The sequence below is a fragment of the Mauremys reevesii genome, linkage group 19 (assembly GCF_016161935.1).
Source record: "Mauremys reevesii isolate NIE-2019 linkage group 19, ASM1616193v1, whole genome shotgun sequence".
Lineage (NCBI taxonomy): Eukaryota > Metazoa > Chordata > Testudines > Geoemydidae > Mauremys > Mauremys reevesii.
Genome location: NC_052641.1, coordinates 25,959,639 through 25,981,902, shown reverse-complemented (window position 1 = coordinate 25,981,902; position 22,264 = coordinate 25,959,639). Strand labels below are relative to the sequence as shown.

General features: G+C 41.3%; 1 protein-coding gene and 1 long non-coding RNA gene across 22 annotated transcripts in view; one reads left to right on the top strand and one right to left on the bottom strand.

Moving 5' to 3' along the window:
• Positions 1-22,264, bottom strand: part of RALGPS1 (Ral GEF with PH domain and SH3 binding motif 1) — a 343,816-nt gene that overhangs the window by 54,858 nt on the left and 266,694 nt on the right. For all 17 annotated transcript variants that reach the window (XR_005589888.1, XR_005589890.1, XR_005589889.1 and 14 more), the window contains one exon: positions 14,274-14,341. Coding sequence is in view for 12 of the 17 variants with exons in the window: in XM_039506419.1 (XP_039362353.1) it covers positions 14,274-14,341 (68 nt within the window). In the remaining 5 variants the exon portion in view is untranslated. The remainder of the gene's footprint in view (positions 1-14,273; positions 14,342-22,264) is intronic.
• The window catches only part of LOC120386740, a 118,557-nt gene that overhangs the window by 75,138 nt on the left and 21,155 nt on the right, over positions 1-22,264 (top strand). The window lies entirely within an intron of this gene.

Here is a 22,264-nt window from a genome sequence, read left to right as displayed (position 1 = left end):
CTAATTCTAAAGAATGTCAGACACTGGGAACTCTAAACATATCTGCTACATATTATGTCGAATATTCTGTTTTGCTCTGGGAAAAAAAATACTGAGCTATATCTTCCAAAACAATCTGTCTGCTGGATGAACTGTTAACATTGGACATCTCTTAGCCAACACTGCAGGAACACAGATGCCATTTTTCAGCTAAGGCATTCAATTGGGAAATGTGAACAATTAACATTTTCTGTGTGTCATTAATGTCCTATTTTTATAGCAGATCTAAGGGACTTAAAAACAGTCTCAATCAAGTTGTGTGAATCAGAAAAGTCCCTGAAAAACACAGGATTAAATTTCTGGTAAAGTCCCATGTTCTAAAACTATTTAAAACAAACTTCTCTATATGAGGGGATGTAATTTTCCTATAAAAGCACTATCCACAATTATACATAAATGTGGCAATGTAATGAGATTACCACTAATACAAAAAATACCCTGTTGTGACACAATCACTTCAATCAAATGTCTGCCTCCTGTTCTGATTTACTGGAAAACTGGTTGGCAATCCAGGTGGAAAATGGACAGCTGGTTTTCTCCAATATTTTGCAAACAGAAATACTGACAAATGAAACTGTTTCACTGAGCCTTATACAGACAGATGATACTTCACTAAGAAAAATTATGTCTCCATGCAATGATCTTTGGTATACTCCAGGGGAAGGCAACCTCTGGAATGGGTGCCGAAGGCGGCACGCGAGCTGATTTTCAGTGGCACTCACGCTGCCGGGGTTCTGGCCACCGGTCAGGGGGGCTCTGCGTTTTAATTTAATTTTAAATGAAGCTTCTTAAACATTTTAAAAACCGTATTTACTTTACATACAACAATACTTTAGTTATATATTATAGACTTATAGAACGAGACCTTCTAAGAACATTAAAATGTATTACTGGCACGCAAAACCTTAAATAAGAGTGAATAAATGAAGACTCAGCACACCACTTCTGAAAGGTTGCCGACCCCTGCTATACTCTGTGGGAGGGAGAGGGGGAGGAGAAGAAGGGCATGTGCTGAAGGAGTAGAAATACTGGAAAGGAAACCCCATTTCCATCTTCAAGCCAGGCAACTAAAGTCAAGGACCTGAAGAACAGACACCCATCCCCTACTGGATTTTGAAGTGACTGATCATGTTTGGTAACATGAGGCAGCTCATAAGAGCAAAATACAGTAAGTCACACTCAGAGTTTAGCTAGAATGCTGTCAACTTAAGTTTTATTACCTTTAATACTTAAGCAGCTCAACCTTCGATGTGTCTAGTATCTCATGGGAGAGACTAACTGCCCTGAAATCACATTAATTTAAATGGCATTACAATGTCCTCAGCCCTTTGTGGAGCTGGGCCTTAAGTCACCATGCATTTGATTCTACTTTCACATCAGTTTTCACTATTTAAACTCCACTGACTGCAATGATCTTACTCCTGATTTATAATAGTCAAACTGAGAGGAGACTCTAACCCTATATTACTTGCAAAGAGTCTTGTGGCACCTGTGGCAAAGTTCCTCCTCTCCTCTAGTAGGCCCTGCGCTTATTGGCGGATTTCTTCCCCTCAGTGGTTTTCCCCTTGGATGAAACCCATAGATTGGATCAACTACTCCTATGTCTGATTAGGAGTAGCGGGGCTAGGGGGGAACCCGGGCCCGCCCTCTACTCCGGGTTCCAGCCCAGGGCCCTGTGAATTGCAGCAGTCTCTATAGTGCTACTTGTAACCGCTGCTTGACCGCTACAGCTCCCTGGGCTACTTCCCCACAGCCTCCTTCAAACACCTTCTTTATCCTCACCACAGGATCCTCCTGGTGTCTGATGCTGCTTGATTGTATGGTGTTTTCCTCAATCCTCCAGTAGTACCCCCTCTCAGTTCTTAGTTCCTTGTATCTCTTGCTCCCAGCTCCTCATGCGCACTTCTTTCCTCTGGCTCCTCCTCCCTAGACTGGAGTGAGCTCCCCTTTTTATACCAGGTGCCCTGATTAGCCTGCCCTGATTGGCTGCAGGTGCTCCAATCAATGTAGCTCTCTCCGGTGCTTTCTAGAAAGTTCTTAATTGGTCCCAGGTGCCTTGATTAACCTGCCCTGATTGGCTGCAGGTGCTCCAATCAATGTAGCTCTCTCCGGTGCCTTCTAGAAAGTTCTTAATTGGCCCCAGGTGCCTTGATTAGCCTGGAGCAACTGCCATTTTGGTTCCCATGGTACTAGGGATTTGCTTAGCCTGGGACTAACATACTTGTTCCTCAGTACTTTCCTGTAGCCATCCGGCCTTGCTCCATCACACACCTTATAGACTAACAGACGTTTTGGAGCATGAGCTTTCGTGGGTGAATACCCACTTCGTCGGATGCATGGGTATTCACCCACAAAAGCTCATGCTCCAAAACATCTGATAGTCTATAAGGCGCCACAAGACTCTTTGCTGCTTTTACAGATCCAGACTAACACGGCTACCCCTCTGTTACCCTATATTACTTGACATTGATAACTGTGGGTATTCAGGCCAAAATAAAAAATTGGGAAAATATAGTCACAGACTGTACTGTTTTTAATTCTGTGTGGTCAAAATTCATGACTGATATTTAGTACATGTTATGTTTTTAATCTAGTCAAGGGGAAACTTAGCTATATCCTTTTTTTAGCTTGAAATACAGAGTTCTAATCCATCTACAAAAGATCACACACAGAAAATAATTAAAAAACATACCACGGCTTATAAAACTGATTATCACACAGGTCATCATTAGCAGAGAATCTTGAATGGTGATTGGGTATGGGGGAGGAGTGGAAGGTTAACATTAAAAAAACCGAGAAATGCTTTAGAAGAGTGAAAAGAACAGGAGTACTTGTGGCACCTTAGAGACTAACAAATTTATTTGAGCTTAAGCTTTCGTGGGCTACAGCCCACTTCTTCGGATGCATGGAATGGAACATATATTGAGGAGATATATACACACATACAGAGAGCATGAAAAGGTGGGAGTTGCTACCAACTCTAAGAGGCCAATTAAGTAAGGGAAAAAAAAACACTTTTGAAGTGATAATCAAGATAGCCCAGTACAGACAGTTTGATAAGAAGTGTAAGAATACTTACAAGGGGAGATAGATTCAATGTTTGTAATGGTACAGCCATTCCCAGTCCCTATTTAAACTAAGGTGATTGTATCTAGTTTGCATATCAATTCCAGCTCAGCAGTTTCTCTTTGGAGTCTGTTTTTGAAACTTTTCTGTTGCAAAATTGCCACCCGCAGGTCTGTCATTGAATGACCAGAAAGGTTAAAGTGTTCTGCTACTGGAGAAGAGTGACTGACTGTTGTGTGTGTGATCATTTTTCTCAAAATTTTCTCCATGAAATTCATTAACTTGTGTGTCTGTGCACCATTGCCTCTACTCGAGAGATTGTTAGGGTTCTGATTATCTCACCCTCTAATAGACAGAGTCCAGAAAAGAGAATAAACTTGTTTTTAACAGCTTATGCAGATTCTCATTTAGCAAAAGTGGTAAGGACCTGCATTTCTGAAGGCAATTCCCAATGCAATAAGATTAGAATTTGCTGATGAATGTGGAGTCCGCATGTGTAAGTAGCAACTGGACTTAGACTTTTGCTGTGGCAACTGCTGCACTGCTCCCTCACCTACCAACCTCCTAAACAGAAAGCTCTTTGCAGTCTTTATCCACCTACCCCTGCTGAGCTCTGGAACACCATCACCAGTGGGCTAATGGAATCCTAATCCCTTCTGCCAGCTCCATGTCAGTTCCTCCACCATCTCTGGCCTGAGTTCCCAACCTGATTCACCTCCTCATGCTAATTCACCTCCTCATGACTTGGTTAAGAATCAGTAGTGGAGGAAGCAGGTAATGTCAGAAATATAAGATAAGGGATGATGGAGATTTTAAGTGTGTCCTGCAACAGGGCAGGACTACTCCACCCAAGAATCCAGACTTAGCAATGGCTCCCAGCAGTTAGGAACACATATTCCTTCTTAGCACAGAACTCACCCACGGTCCCACAATAGTCACTACCCAGGGGTTACTGACATGGGAATTGGCTAGCTTCCAGAAGGTGACAGGATAAAAAGCTTTGGAGGATACAGAAAGTTGTCTCAAGGACGTGTTTTAACTGATAGAAGATAGGAGGAGGAGAATTCCCTTAGCATTTAGAAAGCCCTTAGTAAGGGTCTTATTCCTAGATCAGTTATGCTATATATAACATATATAGGCTTGAGTGCAAAGGATATATTTAAAACTTTTTTTTAGTAGGGAAACAGTATGCTATACCCTTTATGTTTAATTTCATCTTTCCCAATCTGAATTCGCACAACTAATTCAGCTAAACCACTTCAGAAATTAATTTATTCTTCAGCAAATCACACTGGATTCACTTTAATAATGTATTTATAGTTACATAAATGTGGGTCATTGAAAAATGAACATGGATATTACAAAATGCTGGTGGCATTCAGTATCCAACTGGCAGCAGATTAGAGCATTACAGCTAAGCAAGAAACACAGTTGGTTGTGAGTCTGTCAAAACTCCTGGCTAGTGTGAATCATCAAAAGAATTACTAGCAGAGGAGTGGAGTAGTAGGAATGGCTCCAAAGATCTGGTTTCCAGTCATCATATTGTCTTGTTCTAAACAGTGCAACCCTGCAGGATACCTAGGGGCAATCCAAATCCATAGATATAAAAGAAAATCTCATCTTCTCACAATCCTTTGATCCCACAGGGTTAGCTATATTCTCCAGGAGTTAAATTTAAAAAGACTGGGCAGAAAAAGTACAGGAGATTTCCATGGTAATCTCCTACTTTGGTTTGGTGTGGGAACACAGAGAAATAACAACAGATAAGGTGAAGATGAAAAAGAAGAGGCAGAGAACCGTTCTGTGCATCTCTGTCCCCTTGTTCCCTCCTCCTTTCTTTAATCTCTTCTCATACATACCTTCTGAATGAAGGCATGTTGTGCTTTTGATCTTCTCTCCATGGAATGAAGCCCTTTTCTTGTTGGCCAGCGCATATGGATAGAGCCAAATCATATTAAAACTGTTTAAAGCATTGCTCGAGACAGGGCCCTTACATGGCTGGCCAAACAGTATTGTGTATTTAAAATGTTTACAGTATTTACCACAAGCAAGTTTAGCTGGAAATAATTTTAACTATGATTAAAACTTTGCTAAAATGCTACCGCAGACAGTTATATAGTTCTTAAATACAGTAAAAAACATGCTGTAAAAGGGGTCATAATGAGAAGAATGAGTTTCTGGAAGTGTCCATTTACCAGATAACAGAAGACCAGTGAATGAGCAGCAGCGTTAAGCATGTGGATTGAAAACAGACACAGGAGTATAAAAGTTCCACCATATGTGATATTGTAAATGAAATCCAGTATTATAATTTGCAAATCATAGCACAAGTTCTGCAAACCTTCCTTAACATGCATGGCAGTTTCTCATGGAATTACTTGTGAGTGAGTACAACTCAATGAGAGTAAAGATTGCAGAATAGCATCCGGCGTGTTTGTTTTGTTGAGCTCCCATTAGGACACTGCCATGCTACTTGCTTGGCTTAGGATGATTTAGGATCTCTAGATTTCCAAGCCTGAAGTTGTGTGTTTGGGGGGGGGGTTTAGTGAATTTTCTCTCCCAGGCATTCAGGATCTAACAACCTGTATAAAACAACACATGAAGCTCCTCATCATTGTAAAGGGGCTATTTAAATGTGAACAATATCAGTATAGTAGCCAAAACATAAACACCCATGTTAAATATATGAAATGTAATCATATGGCATATCAGGGCCCAGTTTTGTGTTTTAACTAAGAAAAACAAATCCTCAAAAACACAAAGCCAGTCTTTGTAAAGCCATCTCCTTTTGCCCTTTTATCTAGTTTTAAAAGGTGCATTGTTTTAGTGCAAACTGTTTCCTCAGATTGCATCCAACAAACAACTGTGTAAGTGACAGAATTGTGGGGTTTTCTGCAGAAATGTTTCCCTACAAAACACTATCTGTATATATTTTATTCCTTTCTTCCCACATCTTAAGCACCTCCAGTGTTGAGACTGAATTCTTAAGCTCATTTTAACCTGAGTTCTTAAGCTTACTTGGTCTGAAAAATCAAAATAAACTCTCATCAAGTCAAGTAATGATGTTTTGTAACAGAATTTCTGTCTTGTGTTTTAGGGGCTGAATGTAACAGGAAATTGAATGCTCTTTACTGCTTATGTAATGCCGATAGACCCTTGTTGACGGTGGGTGAGACTGAACCTGGGATTTCTGGAGCTTAGTGCATGAGCCTCTACTGCATGAGCTAAAAGCCATATGCCTGTTAGCTAAGGCTGTAGAGCAGACTCAGTCTCTCTCTAAGTGGTCTCAGTGCCACTAGATGGGACAGAACACCATACCCGGAAGGTGTTTGGGTTACACTTATACCACAGAAGCAGGGCCGGCTCCAGAGCCCAGCGGGGCAAGCACCCGCCTGGGGCGGCCCTTTCCCGGGGGGGCGGCAGGCTGGGCCGGCGGACCTGCCGCAGTCATGGCTGTGGGAGGTCCACCGGAGCCCCGGGAGCAGCGGACCTCCTGCAGGCATGACTGCGGCAGCTCAACCGGAGCCGCCGGACCAGCCAACCGCCCGCAGCTGTGGGAGGTCCAGCTGAGCCGCGCGACCAGCGGACCATCCGCAGTCATACCCGCGGGAGGTCCGCTGCTCCCGCGGCTCGGGGGCGCCTCCCGCGCATGACTGCTTGGGGCGGCCAAATTTGTAGAGCCGCCCCTGCACAGAAGTGTTCTCCTTTGGTGGAATGAATGCATAAATCACCTTAGCTAAACTCACAAGATTTGTATGGCACAAAGGAAGTGAAGAGAAAGAGTTGAAACCTGATGGGCTCTGTCATTTGGTGGACACCCGTGTATCAATTCATCACTCCTTGCACACTTGTAAAAATAATTAAATAGAAAAGTTCATTTTGCTCCTTTTTGCATGGCTGCACCAGTATTTCATGTATATCATTAGGAGCTTATTTATATGACTTTCGTTGAGTTATAAACAAGGAAGATATAAAACACTTTCTGGATGCAAAGTCTAATCTAGAATACATCTGTCAATTTTTCTCGCTCTCTCTCTCTCTCTCTTTTGGTCACAGTCCTCACTTGGGGTCTGGTTGGACAGCGAGGTCTAGTGGTCATGGCCACAAGGGATTGTGAGGAGGGGAGCCCGGGCCCTCCTATTCCACTGGGCTCTGACTCAGGACCCTTTAGACTACCAGTAGTCTGGCAACCAAGGCTGCTTAAGGCTGCTCTCCCTGGGCCTCTTCCTCTCATACCCTCCAACCCCCAGGGTCAGCTTAGTCCAAGGCTTTCCATTGCTGGGGAAATCCAAACCATAATAAGAGGGGTTATTCATATTCATATTCTGGAAAAAAGGGTAAACAGTGAGGTGGCAAAATTTGCAGATTATATAAAACTACTCAAGATAGTTAAGTCCCAAGCAGACTGCGAAGAGCTACAAAGGGATCTCACAAAACTGGGTAACTGGGCAACAAAATGGAAGATGAAATTCAATGTTGATAAATGCAAAGTAATGCACATAGGAAAACATAATCCCAAGTATACATATAAAATGATGGGGTCTAAATTAGCTATTACCACTCAAGAAAGAGATTTTGTGGCTAGTACTCTGAAAACATCCACTCAACATGCAGTGGCAGTCAAAAAAGTGAACAGAATGTTGGGAATCATTAAGAAAGGGCTAGATAATAAGGCAGAAAATATCATATTGCTTTTATATAAATCCATGGTACACCCACGTCTTGAATACTGCGTACAGAAGTGGTTGCCCCACCTCAGAAAAGATACATTGGAATTGGAAAAGGTTCAGAAAAGGGCAACAAAAATGATTAGGGGTATGGAATGGCTGCCATATGCAGAGAGATTAATAAGACTTGGACTTTTCAGCTTGGAAAGACGACAACAAAGGGGAGATATGATAGATGTCTATAAAATCATGACTGGTGTGGAGAAAGGAAATAAGGAAGTGTTATTTACTCCTTCTCATAACACAACAACTAGGGGTCACCAAATGAAAATTAATAGGCAGCAGGTTTAAAACAAACAAAAGGAAGGTTTTTTCACACAACACAGTCAACCTGTGGAACTCCTTGCCAGAGGATGTTGTGAAGGCCCAGACTATAAAAGGGTTAAAAAAAGAACTAGATAATTTCATGGAGGATAGGTCCATCAATGGCTATTATCCAGGATGGGTAGGGATGGTGTCCCTAGCCTCTGTTTGCCAGAAGCTGGAAATGTGCGACAGAGGATGGATAACTTGATGATTGATTACCTGTTCTGTTCATTCCCTCTGGGGCACCTGGCATTGGCCACTGTTGGAAGACAGGATACTGGGCTAGATGGACCTCTGGTCTGACCCAGTCTGGCCGTTCTTATGCTACCAATGTCCAAAGTCCACAGGATACTTCCCTCTCTGGCAATCTCTGGGGTGGGTCCTCCTTTGCCTCTGGGAGGGCCCCTTTGGGCAGCTGTGTCAGAGTCTTAGACTTCTTTCTGCTTTGCACTGCTGGAGCTGTGGGTCTGCTAACCTCCAGGTCTGCCATCCAAATGAGCTAATTCCGTGCCTTTTAATTCCTCCAGCACCTGTTTCTGCAGGTGTGGCAGGGTGGGGCTGGCTGAGCCCAAAATAATTCCTTACCCCCATGTTGCCCAGTGTGGGGCTTGTACACCCCATCATAACCACTCAGTGGTCTAGGTTTTGATCATAATAAATGTCATTCTGAATGTAAAACTGCTTATCAGATCAGGTCTGCTTCCTCTCATCAAATGTTGGGTAAGGGTAAGAACAGACAAAGCTGTCAAATCAAAACAACAGCTTAAAACAGTACAATTTTCAAGATGATGGATACTATTTCAGTAAATATAATTTGCATGTTCTGATTTTTAGCCTGATTCAGAGAAATATATATAGGTTTCAGAGTAGCAGCCGTGTTAGTCTGTATCAGCAAAAAGAACAGGAGTACTTGTGGCACCTTAGAGACTAACAAATTTATTTGAGCATAAGCTTTCGTGGGCTACAGCGCACTTCATCGGATGCATAGAATGGAACACACAGTAAGAAGATATTTATACATATAGAGAACATGAAAAGGTGGAAGTACCCATACCAACTGTAAGAGGCTAATTATAATTATTATTATAATTATTTATTTGTCTCCTCATTTTCTTAAGTGAATAACCTAATTAGAAATCTTTCTGGGACGATTTAGTTGAGGTTGTCCTACTTTGAGCAGGGGGCTGCACTAGATGACCTCCTGAGGTCTCTTCCAACCCTAATCTTCTATGATTCTATGATTCCATGAAGTGGTATCAACATAAAACATCCAAATTCTTCAGTATGGCTCACTGATATATATGCAGAGCTCTAAACAGCATGATTGGGAGCTTATGTATAAATATCACAGAGGAAGCAGAGTCTATCACAGAGAAAATATTCATTTTACTCCTTGGTCATTCAAAGGAGCATTATGTATACTAGTAAATCAACTGACTGTATGCCTGAGAATCTAAGTCTTGAATTCTAGTTTTAAAGAGTGAGTGGATGGTAATCAGAATGATGGCACTGGAGTAACAACCTCCAGAAAAATGAGAACATCTGATATGAAAACATTATCCACACCAGCTCCCAAGCACAATGCTGCTCTCAGCAAAGAAAGTCCTTTGGATAAAGATTCTTCTTTCTTCAGTTCCAAGTGTGACTGACTGGCTAGTGGGATGCAAAGATCTAGGATGCCTCCTGTTTTGTTAGCTCCAATGAACCTGCAGTCCTAGCAGCACCTGCTTGCTTGACCAGCTTTGATTTTTTTCCTCAAAAATCCATGGTTCCAAGCCTCTGAAAGCTTCAGCATAAGACTTTGGAATAGATACCACCAAGAGAGTACTCAGTCTTCCCGGGCTGCTTCATTAACATTGGAGCAAGAGCAGTGCCATCTGCAGTTTAGTGTCATTAGCATGGGTACTGTACTGGGGAAATGGAGTATGGGCCAACACCTTCAAACTAGGATGCCAAAAACACCTAAAAATCTGGTTTGATTTTCAGAGCTGCTAAGTATGAGCAGTATCTATTGACCTCAGTGAGAGTTGTGGGTGCTCAGTACACACTGGAATAATCAGGAAACTTATTAGGTGCCTAACTTTAGGAACCCAAATGTGAAAGTTTTACTCAATATCTTCATCCTGAGGTCCTTTCCAACCCTATGATTCTATGATCTTTTTTTTAATGTAGATAATGGCATTGAGAGTATACTTTTAAAATTTGCTGACGATACCAAGCTGGGAGGGGTTGCAAGTGCTTTGGAGGATAGGATTAAAATTCAAAATGATCTGGACAAATTGGAGAAAGTCCAGAGAAGAGCAACAATGATTAAAGGTTTAGAAAACATGACCTATGAAGGAAGATTGAAAAAACTGGGTTTGTTTAGTCTGGAGAAGAAGGGTGGGGGAGATGGTAACAGTTTTCAAATACATAAAAGGTTGTTACAAGGAGGAGGGAGACAATTCTCCTTAACCTCTGAGGATAGGACAAGAAGGAATGCTTCAAACTGAAGCAAGGGTGATTTAGGTGGGACATTCGGAACAACTTCCTGTCAGGGTAGCTAAGCATTGGAATAAATTGCCTACGGATGTTGTGGAATCTCCGTCTTTGGAGATTTTTAAGAGCAGGTTTCATAAATATAAAGGGAGGGGTAACCACCTTTCTGTGTACAATACTAAAAAATCCCTCCTGGCCACAGGCACAAAATCCTTTTACCTGTAAAAGGTTAAGAAGCTCAGGTAACCTGGCTGGCACCTGACCAAAAGGACCAATAAGGGGACAAGATACTTTCAAATCTGGGAGGGGGAAAAGGCTTTGTTTTGTCTGTTCTTTGTCTGTCTGTTCTGTGTGCTTGCCAGAGACAGATCAAGAAGGCAAGCAATCCAACTCAATTAGAATTAGTAAGTAATAAGGGAATGTGTTAGCTTACTTTTATTTTTGGCTTGTGATTTTCCTTGTCTAGAGGGAGGTATATCCCTGGATTTGTAACTTTCAGGTTTTGCCTAGAGGGGAGATCCACTATGTTCTTGAGTCTTTTGTTATTCTGTAAAGTACTTACCATCCTGATTTTACAGAAGTAATTCTTTTACCTTTTCTTTAATTAAAATTCTTCTTTTAAGAACCTGATTGTTTTTTCATCATTTTAAGATCCAAGAGTTTGGGTCTGTGTTCACCTGTACCAATTTGTGAGGATATTATTCTCAAGCCTGCCCAGGAAAAGGGGTGTAGGGGCTTGGGGGGATATTTGGGGAAGGTAGGGCTCCAAGTGGCCCTCCCTAAATGTTTGTTTAAATCACTTGGTGGTGGCAGCGTTACTTAATCCAAGGAATAGGGGAGTTTTTAACCTAAGATTGTAGAAATAAGCTTAGGGGGTCTTCATGTGGGTCCCCGCGTCTGTACCCTAAAGTTCAGAGTGGGGAGGGAATCCTGACAGCAGGTTAGACAAACACCTGTAAGGGATGGTTTAGATCAGGGGTTCTCAAACTGGGACCCCTCAGGGGGTCAAAAGGTTATTACATGGGGGGGGGGTCACGAGCTGTCAACCTCTACCCCAAACCCCGCTTTGCATCCAGCATTTATAACAGTGTTAAATTAAAAACACTTTTTTATATATTTATAAGGCGGGGGTCGCACTCAGAGGCTTGCTATGTGAAAGGGATCACCAGTACAAAATTTTGAGAATTACTGGTCTAGATAATACTTAGTCCTGCCATGAGAGCACGGGACTGGACCAGAAGACCTCTCAAGGTCCTTCCAGTTCTATGATTCTATGTTTATATTTCAGCTGAACATAGCTTTTTATGAGGCTACCTTAGTAAAAATTAACTCATTTGTCAAGATAATCCAAATATTTCAACACAAGACCAGATTACATATCTGAACCGACAATCTATTTGGAATCTTAGCATGATATTAACAAGAGGAAGCCCAAGTGAACACTAAATACCATTATATCTACCAAAAATCTCATATATTTTAAAAGGACACTGCCAAGATATGAAGACAAACTTCAGTTTCTTAAAAGCGTTTTTCTCTCACTGTTTAGAAAAACTGATTGCATATTCCGCTTCCCCCACTTGCATGCATGTACCAACATGTTATTATAGGGCTGTTCCTGGTCACTTTTAGTTACACACTAGTTATTTATTGTCCATGAGGGCTGGGCTGCACACACAAGCTTCTTATTGCATGGTTAATCAAATAAAGGCAAGCAGGTTTTGAAGAATTTGTTTTCCAAACCACTACTCTCAAATCGCAAACCCTCATCATACAGAATGACATAGTTTCTGGAAACATATGAGCAATAAAAAGATAAGTCGCATTTTGGGCCAATCAATCTCAACAGTGGCCCTTTAATCAAATATGTTGCCAATTTTTGGTAAAACAAGGCTCCATTTCTATGACTTTATGTGTCATAATATCTTCAGTGTCTATTCAGTCAAGTCAAGGGAAGCAGTGTGTTGTACCCAGGCTCCCATTGAATCCCACAGATCCACCTAGAATCTAGTAGCTGTGAAGGTTGTTACTTTACCTTAAAACTGGTAACAGAACACTTATAAATAAAATAATGAAACATCCAAGTTGTCCGAAGTCACTGATATCAAATCCTTTCATTAGGACAAAAAGAGGCAATAGCTTGTATTGTGTGGTTATCATGTTCATTCTGCTTCCAAACAAGTCTTATTAGATAATGGGGAAGCATGTCTGTATATCGGGGGAACAGACTCCAGTCAAAATCTCTTATGAATTCTATTGCATAGATAGATAATAGAGCATGTCGGGTAGTTATCACAACACTACTTTACCCTTTCCTAAGGTGATATACCTCCCTTCCTTAGTTTCATGTGCTGCTTTACACAGAACTATGTGAAGAGAACTTAATTTATTATTTACTGCACTGAATCAAGCACATTGAAAGAGATACAGTCCTGACTTCTATTCACTAGATAGGTACAAATGAAAAAGCATGTTTGTAACAAACACTGATTCCATCCAATTTCTGTTTCATGTACAAATACTCTATTCCTTACGTAGCATTTGTGTTCAGTGATAAATTATGCTTATTTATAAGTTACCAATCTTTATCAATGCTCAGCTGTCAGAGATACTCTACCTCTTAGAGGACTGCTCCATGGAAACAAGTCTGACAAAGAAGCACAGAGTAATACCACCAGGCATGGTGGTCCCTGGCAGGAACTGATGTGGTGACAAGGCTGGTGGGGAGACAGACTTGGTTAGCAGTACTGTGCCCTTGCCAACCTGCGTTGGCCAACCCCAGGGATTAATTCTAGGGAAACATAGTGCCGGAATACCTCTGTGCTTTTATTCACAAGTACAGAGGAAAATACCTACTTGGCTTGTACACTGGCTATTAAAAATGTGGAGCTTGCCAACCACTAACCTCAGAAATGCTCATTTTCCAGTTTCAGGTGAAATTAGAGATCGATAAACCCATTAGGCAAACAGTGCTGAATGCATGCTTCATCTACAATCTCTTCAAGTGAAGAATAACTTCTAAAGGTTTTGATTTTACTTATTTTTTAAAAGATGATAGGATTTGCCATTCTACTTCAGATAAGAAGGCAAAACTCCCTTCTTGACAACTGGAGCATAATATCTCATGAGCATCTTAGCTCACCACCTGCAATCATTATTAGCAGTTATACAATCATCCGGCTATTTCTATGATGCTGCCACAATATCTGACTCTGACCACCCATGGCAGTGAATTCCAGACTAAGTAAATGCCATGTGATTTGTTCTAAATTGATTGGCTATTTATTTTACCAAGTGACCACTTGTTCTGGGTATTACAAATATACTGAAGTCAGATGCTCACTACTGAAAAATTCATCACTGACAGTTCTATAACTACTACATTTTTGGGATCATCTACAACACTCAATGCTCTGAAGTTCAGAATGAGGTATTGATTTTCTGACAATTCTTTCAGCATACCTATTTAATTACAATAAAATGCAATTTTCCCATTTGAAATGCAATGAATCCCTTGGCAGAATGCTGATGTGAATTGGATTCACTATATGGGCATAACAAGCCTAGAAACTCCAGTTGCATAAACTAGAGATAATTATTTATGTAAGTACATATGTACTTTGTTGAGATTCAAATATTCACAACAACTTTTTATACCTGCAAGATCTTCCTTGGAGGAGACTAGTCGAGGAGAGCTGCTTCCTGGCTCAATTCTTAAGGATAATCTAGAAAACAGGATTTTAGACACATCAGTACTGAAAGCATTCACCGAAGTTAGAAAGGTAAACAGAAGAAACTAATTATTTTATTTTATGTAGGAAGTCTGGTTTGATCTGAAAGCACATTTATTTATTTAGCTTCATGACAAAACAGGTCCAGGATTCCTAAAGTAAACCTCTGCCCTTTAAATCCACCTAAGAAACTAAGAGATATGTTCAAAATGTCAGTGTGAATTTATCTTTTATACTTCCTGTCAAAGCAAAAATATGAATCTGAAAATGCAGACATGAAAAGAAGGATTCCTTGGTAAGCTGGGTGCAAGCAAACAATATGATTTTACTATGGCCAAATGTAAAATTATACATCTAGGAGCCACAAATGTAGGCCATACTTACAGAATGAGAGACTCTATTTTGAGCAGCAGTGACTCTGAAAAGAAATGGGGGGTCATGGTGGATAATCACATGAACATGAGCTCGCATGTGTGATGCTGTGGCCAAAAGAACTAATGCGACCCTTGATTGTATAAAAAGGGGACTACTGCATAGGAAGGTTATATTACCCTTTGTATTTGGTACTAGTGGATTGCTATTGGAATACTGTAGCCAGTTCTGGTTACCACAATTCAAGGAGGGTTTTAATAAATTGGAGAGGGTTAAGAGAAGAGCCATGTGAATGATCAAAGGATTGGAAAATATGCTTTACAGAGATTGAACTCCGTGAATCTATCTGTTAAACACAACTAAGAGAAGGTTAAGGGGTGGTTTGATCAATCTATGAACACCTGCATGGAGAAAAGAATTTTGATAATCCAGGGCTCTTTAATCTAGCAGGCAAAGGGAATAAGATTCAATGGACAGAAGTTGAAGCTAGACAAAAATCAAACTAGAAATAAGGTACAATTTTTTAACAGTGAGTAATTAACTATTGGAACAAGTTACCAAGGGTTGTGATTGATTCTGTATCACTGGAAAATGTTAAATCAAGATTCAATGTGATTCTAAAAGATATGCTCAAATTCAAGCAGGATTTAAATTCAGGGCAGTTCTATGGCCTGTGTTGTAAGGATGTCACACTAGATCATAATAGTACGTTCTGGTCTTATCTATGAATCTGTTCATACATCTCTGTCATCTAACTTCCCATTTTTGTTGCTGTTGTACAGATAATCCATACATTTACCTTCTTCCATAATTTAGGCTGAAGACTGCTAGACTCACCTTTTTCTAAATATCCCATTGGGATAAGAATATTACAAAGGGCTGCATATTTGCTGGTTCCAGGAGGCCATGTTATGCTATAGGATCACCTTATAATATGAACTTTACGTTTTTAGCATACATGACAAGGGGCCACACTGTTAAACAAAGTTTCTTTTTTCTTTTATGTACCAGCCTCCTGTATGATTTTCATGCAGTTGTTGGATTTTTGGTTTGACTGACACTGACCATGTGGTAACACTGTCTAGCTAAGTCAAGAGATCTGATCTAATATAGCTACAGCAGGCAAAAAGTGCAGACACCAGCACACAAGTGAACTTCAAAAGATATCTGAAGGCAAATACCACAAACTGTATGTTACTCTGACACCCAGAAACAGATTTTGGAAGTAAAGACCCACAGAAAAGGAAATTTGCAAGAATGAATTCTTCTTCCATTCCTTTCAGTTTGGGAGGGAAACAAAGTGGTTTTTCAGTGGCATCTTCAAATATATTTGAAAAACATGGAGCATAAAATAACAAATACAGTATTCCTTTTTTCTGCAGCCAAGCTTATTGAAAACCTAGAACAGTTTTGATATCCTTTGAAACTTCAGCTTTGAGATTTGGGTGAGGTTACTGGTAAATCAAATTCAGTTTAGACAGTTTTATTAATTTTTTAAATCTAAGTAGCTGAACATGCTATTAAAAGGGAAACATTTGAAAGCGTAAGCATCAACTACAACGAATCTATTTCATACAGTTAATATTGGAAATGCTTCCCCCCAGGGGCATAGCACTGCTGAACTGTCTCTCAAAGTGAGATGTGAATGGGTAAAAGAGCATTGAGTTTATAAATCACGCAAACTTATTCATGTAAGAAGTGAGGTGCTAAGTTAACCAGTCAGAAGAAAGACTCCAATGGTAACAACAAAAACATCGCTGATATTTTGCAAAGGGTTCTGTTCCGTGCTCTAGAATTTATAGTCCATTGCCATTAAATGATCCCTGTAAATCTCTGTAACAACAGGCTTCAAGGTTCAAGGCTTCAAGGAATGAAACATTCCTCTCCATTGAAGGAGGAAATGGCATTGTTTATTCCCATCAGCAGGATCTCAGTATCTAGAAAATGACAGGCTTCTTTCAAAAGCCCTGCTTTGCAGAGGATGTTACAGTAATATAACCCACAGCATGCTTCTGCTGTGGCTGAAGGAATTTTGGAAAAGAGTCTTGTACAACTGGTTAGCCTCCCAGTGTGTTATTTTAATCACGTCATAACAAACATCTATCATCTGGGAATTCCCTGTAATGAAAGGGAATAACCAGATGGTATTACTGGAGTCTTGTCCCTGCAAATGGGATTTTATCCTCTGTGCCTGTGGCTCTAGGATTGTGAAAACGTTCCAACAATTGTTAATTCTGTGCTTTATAATTTTCTCTATCTTCATTCTTTTGATCCCAACTTTGTTCACTTTTGAGACAGAGCTTTTACTTACTATTCTAGAGTTTTATTGTTTAAGTGGGGATGGCTTGGTTTTTATTGAAACATTTTACAGTTTATTTTCTGGTCTTTTGCTGGAACTGGACTATGTGCTGATGGTGGAAGATTTGAACGGCAAGCTGAGTATGCTGGATGAACTCCTATACTAGGATTCAAGGCGCTTATACAAAATGGATTATGTGTTTTACTCTGACCTCACATAACTGAGTTGTTCCTTAACCAAAGGAGAAGCAATGGCAGAGACATAACAGTCAGTTTTCAGCACTCTAGTACCAGCCATTCCATAAATGGTGACACATCACATCTTTATTTGCACATTTTTGGGGAAGAGATAGAACAATGCTATTTACTTCAGCATATACCTGATAAAAATCTAAACATAAAAGTACTCCACTGCTTAGCTGTAATAGGGTAAAGCTATGGATGCAGGCAGTTTCGCTGGCAACCACAGGAACATGACAATGACAGGATACTGAAAATGTCACAATATACTTTGAATCCTATTTCCTGTATAGGTTCATAGTGAGTACCTTCACTGTTCTTGTGTGTCTTTTTCATCTACTATTTCTTTGTCCTCACCATGAAATAGGGCCAGAAATGTCTTAATACTCTTGATGATATCATCTCCAAGTCAGAAAAACAACTTAAAATTAGGGTGATCTTCACAAGACACAATGCAAGCAATCTAAATTTACATGTTCCTCTATAGCCCAACAAATGCAGGTGAATTTGGAGGCCCTCACACTGAGAATTAATACACATGTTAACGTTTATTAGTTAACCAGTTACAGGAATTAAGAAAACGGTGAAAATGATCTTATATTTCAGGGATGCTGAGTACTCAAATTTCAAGGTGACTTCAACTGAGCTGTAGTGCTCAGTCCTTCTGAAGTACACTGCACATAGGACACAATATGGAGAAAGTGTATTTGGCTAAATCTACACAACAAAGTTTTGTCAGCATAGCAATGTTGGTCAGGAGGGTAAAAAAACCCACAATCCTGACACACACAGCTATGCTGGCAACGCTTCCCTGTGACGGGTCCGGTCACAGAGACCCCCTTGGGACTGTCACCTGATGTGCTGAAATTACCTCTGAGCCCATTTTCCCTGCCAGCTTGGGACTTCCAGAACCCTGCCTTGTTGAGCAAGACATACTAGCCTGCTGCAACACAGACCCAGGGTCTGAACCACACCCCCAAAGCTGCAGATTTAACTGAAAACAACTTAGCAGGTTACCTATCTCCAGCACCCAGACACCCAGTTCCTAATGGGATCCAAACCCCAAATAAATCCGTTTTACTCTGTATAAAGCTTATACATGGTAAACACATACATTGTCCATCCTCTATAATGCTGATAGAGAGATATGCACAGCTGTTTGTTCACCCAGGTATTAATCACTTACTCTGGATTTATTAATAAACAAAAGTGATTTTATTAGTATAAAAGTAGAATTTAAGTGGTTTCAAGTAATAACAGACAGAACAAAGTAAGTCACCAAGCAAAATGAAGCAAAAACCCGCAAGTCTAAGCCTAATACATTAAGAAAGTGATTACAGGTAATATCTTACCCTCAGAGATGTTCCAATAAGCTTCTTTCACAGACTACACTCCTTCCTAGTCTGGCCCCAATCCTTTCCCCTGGTACAGTCCTTGTTAGTTCCAGCAGACATCTCAGGAGGTAAGCAGGGGTTTTCTCATGACTGGCAGCCCCCTTTGTCCTGCTCGACCCCCTTTTATAGCTTTGGCACAAGGCGGGAATCTTTTGTCTCTCTGGGTCCCCACCCCTTCTTCTAAATGGAAAAATACCAGATTAAGATGGATTCCAGCATCATGTGACATGGTCACATGTCACTGTAAGACCCCTAGTCTCCATTCTTCCTGGGTTGGCCCACAAGTACACAGGAAGACTTGCAGGTAAATAAACCATTTACAACCAATTGTCCTAGTCAATGGGAGCCATCAAGATTCTAAACCACCATTAATGGCCCACACATTGCATAATTACAATAGGACCTCAGAGTTATACTTCTATTATACTTATATTTCTAGCTTTAGATACAAGAATGATACATGCATACAAATAGGAGGAATATGTTCAGTAGTTTATAACCTTTGTTATGATACCTTACAAGAGACCTTTTGCATAAAGCATATTCCAGCTGCATCATATTCACACTCATCAGCATATTTCCATAAAACACATGGAGTGCAATGTCACTCCCCCTTTCCCCTTCCCTCCCCCACGTAGATGTAGTTATACCAGCAAAAAAGTTGTTTTGCCAATATAGTTTATGTTGTTCAGGGAGGTGATTTAACTATACTGGCAAATTAAAGAGAAAAGGTGGGTGAGGTAATATCTTTTATTGGACCAATTTCTGTAGGTGAAAGAGACAAGCTTTTGAGCTACACAGAGCTTTTCAGGTCTGGGAAATGTACTCAAAGTGTTCATTTACAGTACACAGCAATTAAACATCACTGGCCCATGTCAGCTGACTTAGGCTCGCAGGGCTCGGGCTGTGGGACTGTAAAATTGCTGTGCAAATGTTCAGGCTCGGACTCTCCCCCAAACGGGGACCCAGTGTCAACTGAAGCAAAGTCTTGGCCTTTATGTGACCCTTCTGCTATGAAAACCTTAAATTCTTCCCTTGCATCTTCAGGAAGCCTGTCAGTAAATATGGACATTTATTTCCAGTGTATGAAGTCTTTATTTGATAAAAGTGCCTGCTGATTAGTTATGAACATTAAGTGTGATGAGGTGTAATACATTTTTCTTTCCATCAAATCAAACCTCTTGGCCTCTTCCTCTTTGGGAGTTGATTTGAATCTCCCCAGCCTTGACCTCTCATTGGTGGCAATGACTAACCCTAACCGAAGTAGCGAAATGGTCTGGTGACCGTCCTCTGGAGTGTGCCAATGATCGGGACACTGGAGAGTGGGGAGCCCACCCCCATGGCCTCTGAGGGGACCACTGAGGAAAAGTATATGACACAGGAGGTGAGTAGGAACCGGGTCATGCTGACCTGTCTCTACTAAAAGAACAGTGTTGGTTTCTCTACTGATGCTCTTCCTCTGAAGGTGGTCTGGAACACTTATTCAACCAATGCTTAGGAGTGCAATGGACCTTGTGAATAATCATTGGGCAACACAGGAGCCACCCTGATGGGGCCACTAAATGCCCTGATCTATTTGTAGCCAGTGGAAAGAGGCAATATCTGTACCAAACCTGGCATGGTAGCTGGTACCGCAAATGCTTCAAGATGTCAAGACCGCATTGAAAGTTGTTGCTGGGACGGATTTCAGCACTGGTGCCAAACTATGAGGTACTGTCAGTGTCCTGTCCGAGGAATGGTCCAATACCATAGCTCTGAGTGCTGAGACAGAGACTGACATTGAAGGTAAAGAATAGATTAGTACTGAGACAGATGGCACACTGGTGCCAAAGACAATGCTGAAGTCACTTTTTTGGTGGGCTTCTTAACTGGTACCAACAATGGTGCCTTTAACAATCTGTACTCCAGAGTGACAGATTCAGATGAGCCAGGAACTGCAGGGGGCACTTCTACTGCTGAGGACTCATGTACACAGAAGTCTGGAACAGAGATGAAAAACAAATCAGTTGCTGCCTGATAAGTCTGTTGGGTTGTTGGTACTGACAACGCTGGTGAAGAAATGGAGCTCATTAGTACCAGGTTCAATGGTTGTCCCACAGACAGTATTGAAGTTGATGGTACAGTACTGATCTGTTCTCATCTCAGTAACAGGGAGTGGGTGGATGACATGGCTCTATCCTAGGTACCTGAGGAGTCCTGGAAATGCTCTGCATTCCTCTTGGAAGAGTCTCTCTTGGACTGGGAATGGCTCAACTTCAGTCAATTTTATGAGTCCTCTTTTGGGGAGGCCCAGAGAAGAGATATTGGTCCCCTCTCTGGGGAGAGTCCTAGTCCAAATGTCTGTCAGCGACCACTGTCACCTCTATAGCAGACTGAGGGGTTGGACAAGGCCTCAGGGGGCTGAAACAGGCCTCAGACTTGCTCCATGAGGTACTGTTTGAGGTGTGGGACTCTGGCAATCTGCCTTTTCTTGAACAAATAACACAGACTACACTTTTCTTTAATGTGTTCCTCACTGAGACAAAAAAGGCACTATGTGTAGGGGTCATAATTTGGGATACCAACACAATGGACAGTGTTTAAAACCTTATGAGCATATCCACCAGGTTTCTCTCCAGACTAACACAACTACTTACAACTAATAAAACTAACCTAATTCCTGGTTTCTAACTACTACTATCTACAAAATACAGAGAAACTCTCTAAGACAGTAACCATTAAGTAAACCATCCGCAACTACTTGCAGAAGTTGCTCCTCAAACACTACTGTCTGAGTCATTTCAATAGAACCGTTTGCAACAAGATACTATTCCAAGTAAAGATGGCAGGACCACCCCAGCATGTTGAAAGAGAGGGCGTGATATCACTGTCAAGGTTTCAGATATGGCTTTAGATTCTGCATCAGCATAATTGTAAAGTTCAGTAAAACTGTTATAATTTGTTTGGTCACACCAAATTATACTCTGAAAATTTATAGTTTGTGGAAACTCTATGGGTGAAATCATGGCTCCAGAGAAATCAATGGCAGTTTTGCCATTTACTTTAATGGAACCAGGATTTTACTCTATATTTAAAAATATCTACTCATTTTTAACTCAAGAATCTAGAAAAAAGTAAAAAAATATGGTAAAGGACCAACAGACAAGCTAATTTAGAACTCGTAATAAATGTTACACATTTTCACAGACCTAGCAACATGAATTGTTTAGATCGGGGAGGTCAAACTACGGCCCAGGGGCCGCATCCAGCCTGTGGGATTGCCAGCCTCATGGCACAATGGGGCTAAGGCAGGCTCCCTGCATGCCCTGGCCCACACTGCTCCCAGAAGCGGCTGGCACCATGTCCCTGCGGCCCCTGGGGGAGGGTTAGGTTTAGGGAACCGTGGCCAATGGGAGCTTTGGGGGTGGTATCCACAGGCAAGGGGAGCTGCCTGCCCCGCCCCACCCCCAGGAGCCTCTGCTGGACATGCTGGCCACTTCTGGGAGCAGCGCGGGGCCAGTGCAGGGAAGGAGCCTGCCTTAGCCCCACTGTGTGCCACTGCCACCCCGGAGCTGCTCGAGGTAAGTGGTGCCGGGCCGGAGCCCACACCCCGAACCCTTACTACACCCTGCAC